The sequence below is a fragment of the Salmo salar genome, chromosome ssa02, assembly GCF_905237065.1.
Source record: "Salmo salar chromosome ssa02, Ssal_v3.1, whole genome shotgun sequence".
Classification (NCBI taxonomy): domain Eukaryota; kingdom Metazoa; phylum Chordata; class Actinopteri; order Salmoniformes; family Salmonidae; genus Salmo; species Salmo salar.
Genome location: NC_059443.1, coordinates 46,624,065 through 46,631,422, shown reverse-complemented (window position 1 = coordinate 46,631,422; position 7,358 = coordinate 46,624,065). Strand labels below are relative to the sequence as shown.

The 7,358-nt window shown below is 43.4% G+C and overlaps 1 protein-coding gene across 2 annotated transcripts; it reads left to right on the top strand.

Moving 5' to 3' along the window:
- The first annotated feature begins 3,539 nt into the window (after positions 1-3,539).
- cited4b (Cbp/p300-interacting transactivator, with Glu/Asp-rich carboxy-terminal domain, 4b) lies at positions 3,540-6,735 on the top strand. Of its 2 annotated transcripts, none has more exons than XM_014169248.2 (2): positions 3,540-3,736; positions 4,680-6,735. In XM_014169248.2, exon 2 carries the CDS (start codon positions 4,689-4,691, stop codon positions 5,436-5,438), a length of 750 nt encoding a protein of 249 aa, XP_014024723.1. In that variant the 5' UTR covers positions 3,540-3,736; positions 4,680-4,688; the 3' UTR covers positions 5,439-6,735. The 2 variants fall into 2 exon arrangements, with proteins under 2 accessions (XP_014024723.1, XP_014024729.1); XM_014169254.2 differs by having other exon boundaries at positions 3,550-3,736; positions 4,684-6,735.
- Positions 6,736-7,358: the final 623 nt, after the last annotated feature.

Here is a 7,358-nt window from a genome sequence, read left to right as displayed (position 1 = left end):
CACACCTTACGATACATTCATTAAACATAGGAATGAGTGTGAGTTTGTCACAACCCGGCTCGTGGGAAGTGACAAAGAGCTCTTATAGGACCAGGGCACAAATAATAATATAATAATAATCAATAATTTAGCTTTTTATTTAGCCATCTTCCATATAAAACTTTATTTGTTCATCAAAAATTGTGAATAACTCACAACAGGTTAATGAGAAGGGTGTGCTTGAAAGGATCCACATAACTCTGCAATGTTGGGTTGTATTGGAGAGAGTCTCAGTCTTAAATAATTTCCCACACACAGTCTGTGCCTGTATTTAGTTTTCATGCTAGTGAGGGCCGAGAATCCACTCTCACATAGGTATGTGGTTGCAAAGGGCATCGGTGTTTTAACAGTGCGATTTGCCAAGGCAGGATACTCTGAGCGCAGCCCAATCCAGAAATCTGGCAGTGGCTTCTGATTAAATTCAATTTTCACAGAACCACTTGTTGCAATTTCGATGAGGCTCACTTGTTCAGATGAGGCTCTCTTGTTCAGATATCGGTAAGTGGACTGGAGGCAGGGCATGAAAGGGATAACGAATCCAGTTGTTTGTGTCATCCGTTTCGGGAAAGTACCTGCCTAATTGCGCACCCAACTCACTCAGGTGCTTCGCTATATCACATTTGACATTGTCCGTAAGCTTGTGTTCATTTGCACACAAAAAAATCATACAACGGTGGAAAGACCTGTCTGTTGTCCTTGTTAATGCAGACAGAGAAGAGCTCCAACTTCTTAATCATAGCCTCAATTTTGTCCCGCACAATGAATATAGTTGCGGTGAGTCCCTGTAATTCTAGATTCAGAACATTCAGGCGAGAAAAAACATCACCCAGATAAGCCAGTCGTGTGAGAAACTCGTCATCGTGCAAGCGTTCAGACAAGTGAAAATGATGGTCAGTAAAGAAAACTTTAAGCTCATCTCTCCATTCAAAAAAACATGTCAATACTTTGCCACTTGATAACCAGCACACTTCTTCTGTAATGTTGTAAAAGCGTTACATGGTCACTGCCCATATCATTGCATAGTGCAGAAAATACACAAGAGTTCAGGGGTCTTGCTTTAACAAAGTTAACCATTTTCACTGTTGTGGCCAAAACGTCTTTCAAGCTGTCAGACATTATCTTTGGCAGCAAGAGCGTCTCAGTGGATGCTGCAGTGTACCCAAGTGGCGTCGGGAGCAACTGCTTGCACGCGCGTTACCACTCCACTATGTCTCCCTGTCATGGCTTTGCGCCATCAGTACAAACACATCTTGACCACCAAAGTCCATTTGATGCCACAAAGCTGTCCAGTACTTAAAAAAATCCATTCCTGTTGTCCTGGTTTCCATAAGAGGAAGTCTTCCTTAATTGACCCCCCATAAACGTATCAGACATATACCAGGAGCTGTGCCAGATCCGCCACGTCTGTTTACTCATCCAGCTGTAACACATAGAAAATCACTGGCTTGTATGCGAAGCAGTATTTGTTTCAAAACATCTCCTGCCATGTCACTGATGCTTCGTGAAACAGTGTTGTTTGATGAAGGCATTGTCTGTATAGTTTTGTTGGCCTTTTCCCACAGCATTGTCCCAACGATATCCGTGGCAGCAGGAATAATTAAATCCTCCACAATAGTATGGGGCTTGCCTGTCCTAGCCACTCGGTAGCTCACAATATAAGACGCTTCTAGCCCCTTATTAATGGTATCTGTTGCTATTATACATGTCTTACTACTCGAAAGTCATCTTAATTCTCGCTCAAAAAACTCCTGTGGTTTATTTTTCAAATGGGCATCTTTTGCACATATAACACACTTTGGCTGAGGAAAGGCACTACTCACAATATAAGTGAACCCCAAATCAATGTAGTTCATATTTGCGCCTCTTCGATGGTCCAATGTCCTTGTCTGTTGTTCGGTGCTTTCCCTGGTAAGTGGGCAGTAGCTCTTCGGCTGCATCAGATTCACAACTGTCAGTGTCCATGCTAGCTGGGCTAACAACAAATGTAGAATTACTGATGCTAGCATTGGATGTGCTCGTGGAAGCAGAACAACTTGTGTCGTCGACAGGTACAGGTGTATTACTGCCGGTAGTAGCAGTACTACCAGTAGAGTTGGTATGTGTCTCTACTTTTTTAACCATTTATACATTTTTGAGCAAACGGAATGAGCAGCATCTGTGTTTGGCTGCATACAGACCGTTAGTGGAATTCCCGCGAGAGAGTAACGGTTAATGTGATTGGATGTTAATTATTTGACTAGGCTACCTGTATTTGACATTGTGTTGTTATTTCGCTGAACACTAGATGGTTTCATTTTATTTTTGGCAGTGAAACGAGGCTACTTAGGCGAGAAAAAAAACTTACACAAATGTATAGCCCTTTGGAAAATATAAATGGACTGTTTGAAAATGTGAAGAATTGTTTTTTTTACGAAAATATATATTTTTTTACGTGAATCATTTTCATTTGGTGTACCTCCAACGGCATAACCAGGGGTACGCATACCCCAGTTTGGGAATACCTGCTTTACACAATGGGTTGCTCAAAATACTAAGTTGTTTTCATTCAATTGCAATTGCAGGCTAGGGTCCTTGTGGTGAAAGGAGATCTGAGGCACGTGCATCTGCAGTCAGAGCACACTATCACAACAGCCACTGCAGCCAGTGGCCTAGAATAGCACAGGCATTCCACTGCCCCTCCCCGTCCACACTCAGGCAATGCACAGCAGACTGGTGTGTCACATGGACTCTCAGTGATCTTCGAGATGAAACACACACACACACACAGACACACACACACATGCATACACACTCATGCACTCACTCACACACTCCAGTAGGTATAGACAAATAGACACACACACCACCTACCTATATATTATAATTAAACATTTCCCACTGTAACTCTTATGAATTACATAGTATTTGTGTGTTAAACCAAAACCCAGCAACATCTTAGCAACAAGATATTTTTATTATAACACATTGTTGTCCACATTCATCAAAGAAAGGGAGAAACCATAGCGATAGGCTCCAGAGTGGTGCAGCAGTCTTAGGCACTGCATCTCAGTGCAAGAGGTGTCACTGCAATCCCTGGTTCGAATCCAGGCTGTATCACATCTGGCCGTGATTGGGAGTCCCATAGGGTGGCACACAATTGGCCCAATGTAGTACTGGTTTGGCTGGGGTAGGCTGTCATTGTAAATAAGAATTTGTTCTTAACTGACTTGCCTAGTTAAATAAAAAGTTGACTACTTTAAAATGGCAGAAGCATGGACGTCCTCAATGGCATTGCCCATACTAAAACTGGCCTCTGTCATTCTCTATGGGAGAATCCTTGATTATTAAAAAAATACAGAGGGGGTATTCAAATTGGCTAGTGTGTCACAGTACGCCACTCCTTTTTTCTATGCACATGCACAACTATATTAAGTAGAGACCAATCGGAACAAAGGAGAGGCAACAGTAGCTCCACCTCTCCCTCCCCCCATGCCTTCCCCCAGAGTTTTTTTTAGATGTATAATCCCTGAGTTGACCCAGAAAATAGGCAGTTGTTTCAAGATCTGATGCGGCAATCTGTGCATCGGCCCTGCTTGAGCATGAAGCGTAACCCTGTGGAATACATACTGTAATCTGAAGACACCTCGCTTTGCAGTGCAAAACTAAAATAAAACGTAGCAGTAGCAAAATCCCTGAACTTTAATCCGAGTAGATACGGGTACGTGTTTGTTTTAATGCATTTATTGTAGAATTCGCTGTCTGGCGTTTGTGTGAAGGTCTTGGGGTTGCTGATCCATTGTTTGCCTTTTCGTTGTTTTTAGGAGTATGGGAATAATTAATCGGCAATGCAATTGTAGGCTAGACATATTTGACTGAAATAAAATAGTGGTGTGTATTAACAAAGGGAGGCGGTCGTAGACGTTATGGATGTTATGAATTGAATTTGGGAAGCAATCCTAAATGTTAACAACCATATAATATAGGCTACAGCTGTTGGAGAATGCATAATGCCAATGTATCGCCTCTTTGTTGCAACGTGCATAAAATAACCGAGCTGGTTTCATTGTGTTTGATGTGCACTGTGGAGGGAATATAAACCAAATTATAGTTAATGCATCATCACTAACCGAGACGCATTTTATAATCTATTAAATCAATCGAATATCCAGTTGTAAAGGTAACAAGGTTGATAGTTAGCCTACCTGTGTTTCAATCGGCAAGGCACAAAGGAGTATTTGCAGTGACACTGAGGAAGACATGGAAAGGCTTTCTAGTGTTAGCGAAAAGAGCACAAACCCAGCGGTTCTTGAATAGGACGCGTCTCCTGTGGTTTCACTCTGCCAGTTTAGGACATTGTTGGCTACATTCTTCCAGGAAATAATATTGCGTAATAATGTTTGAGAAATATATCGAAATAAATTGTCTTCTGCCAAATCAACCCGTTTTTCTACATGAACTGCCATAAACTGCTTTTATGCATCCAAACAGACAGGTTCCTCTAGTGCAGCCAAGTCATATGTCCATGGCATGTCACCTATTCACTAATTGGTTTCAATCGTGCCAAATGTAGGCTACTGCATGCTCATTGAACTTCTACCTACCTACATGAGGGGTTGAAAATCAACTGCATCGCTTTAACTGTGTTTCCTCTATGCTCAAAGACAGGAGCCATGGCGGATCATCTAATGATGCCCATGAACCACAGCTCTGTGGGTGGGGGCCTCCACGGCTACAGAATGGGCATGAACGGAGGCCTGCAGGCAGGCCACCAGCAGCACGTAGTGCCTCAGCCTGGCATCCGAGCCCTGCCCAATGGCCAGATGATGCACTACGGCGGGGGACCTCAGCAGCAGGCCACTATGGAGGTGGCCATGAGGCAGCGGCAGGGCATGGTGGGGCCCGTGAACGGACAGCTCAACGGGGCTCAGATGGGCCACCACCAGATGACGTCTGGTAACATAATGTACAACAACGGGCAGGCCCAGCAGCAACACCACCCCCAGCACCATCACATGAGCCAGCAACAGCAGGTCCAGCAGCACCCGCAGCAACAACAGCAGTATATGAATGGTGGTCTCACGTCCCAGCAGCTCATGGCCAGCATGCATCTGCAAAAACTCAACACCCAGTATCACGGACATCCACTGGGGCCCATGAACAGCAACCACATGGGCAACGGGGCAGCCCAGTACCGCATTGGCCCGGCCCAGCTGGCTAACATGCAGCAGATGGCCGGGCCAGCACTGGCCTTGAATGGCATGGACGCAGACATGATTGACGAGGAGGTTTTGACGTCCCTGGTCATGGAGCTGGGCCTGGACCGCGTTCAGGAGCTGCCCGAACTCTTCCTGGGCCAGAACGAGTTTGACTTCATCTCAGACTTTGTGAGCAAACAGCTGCCCAGCACCGTCAGCTGCTGAGTGAGAGAGGACCTGAGTCAATGATGCTGTGAAAGGGCCTGGAAGGGTGGAGAGATTGGAAAGTCTTGAGTAGAGTGTTGCCCACTGGAGACAACTCCGCTTTTTGTGTTGTGCCTTTCACTGTAACTGTGCTAGTTCGCCGTGAAAGGCAGAGAAGAGTGAGCGAGAGACGCTGGTCTGGATAACCACAGTGCTATGGTGTCATTTGTGAAGTGACCAGAGGTGTGGTTCTGTGTTGGGTCGCAGCTCACCTGTATAGGGACATCGTCCTCCCGCATCTCTTCCCTCCAGAGATGAATGTAAACAAAACTGCTAAATTTGAGAAACGACTCTGAACAATGTTAAGACACTTGCCTCCTACCTTGGACTCAATGGCAGTTTAGTAGTAAGATGTATTTATTTATTACTCTCTCAGAGAAATTAATATAGAACAAACCAGAGACCGACAGATCTTCCAGAGAGAGGATCAGGTGCTTTTGGTGTTTTGGGTAAGATCAGGGGAAGTAAACCCCTCAAATTCATTTTTGATCTTCCAAGAGCTTGGATTTCTCTCCAAGAATGGAGATTGCAGTACAAGTAGAATGTAATTTTATGGATTTAAATGGAAGTCCATCATAATTGAATAGCTCACTTTTGGCAAGTATTGCTTTTAGCTGCGATGTTCCCAAACCTACTGCTTGTACTGTATAAATCTGTGTTACTACAGGAAAGTCTATGTAAGATGTAGAACTGCCTTAATTATGCCAATTTATTATTAATTTCTTTACTTTATTTGTGTTTTTTTTTCTTCCCTTTGCGGTCAAGACGGGGGGGATAAAGGGGTTTTGAGGATCAATAAAAATGGCCTGGATATAAGTGTGGCCTGCTTTTACATTCATTGCACAACTCCCTCAGCAGAGGAGAGCATTAAAGGTAACCTGGGGGCTAAAGGGAATATGCCACTTCAGGGCTTTCCAGCCTGCAGGGTCCAGGATATTAAATAACTTAATACTGAATTCATTTATCTCAAAGGTGTCCCTGTTTCTTAGGAATATCTTTATTTCCTTCAAGGTATGCACAGTCTTATGATGACTGAGACATTTACTGCTGTAAGCAGCAAATTGCCTTCAATCCTGTAATGGAAAATTATGACTGGTGTGTTAAAATCAAACTCAAAGGTGCACTGCTATCCACCAAAAAGCTGCATTTTTAAGCTGAATTCTTGACCTTTGATATGGAGAAGGACCCACATTGTGGTTTTAGTCATTGCATTCCTGATCATCCTGACTCCATTAATAAAAATCGATTGAGGAATGAATTTCCTGGTTCCTAGAAGTTACCATAACTCATATCTGTTGCTGGGTAAAAAAGTAGGTGAGATCTAGGCATGTGTATGGCGGGGGAGGTGGAGCGAGCCAGGGTTAATCTACGCTTAACTTGATGGGGGTTTAACTGAATTCATCCCATGTAAATTACTACCCCACGGGCAAAGAGAAGTATGGCACACCTTTAGTGACAGAGAATGCACTTAATGGGTGGTTGGGGAAGCAAAATGAATATAGGTTTGTGCCAAAAACAAATGAAATATACAAGCATGGCTTCCTTAAAGAAAATCTGTATATATATCCCATGCCTTTTGCAATGTTATAGCCACCTGATATCAATTCTAATGAGTTTCTTAGTATTCTATGGGGTTGGAATTTGCTTTTTGCCTCAGAGCATGGAATGCTTGATTGATGTCATGTTATGGGAATATCACCTCCACATCTAACAGTTAAAGGTGCGTTATGCAGAAATCGCTCTGCCATTTCCTGGTTGCTAAAACTCATAGTTGGCCTAATTTCAGTTAGTGACAAAATAAGCTAGTATAGTGTAGTGTCATTGTACCATCAAAGCTGCTGTGAAATATATTTTATATAACCAAAAATATTGTTTCAGCTG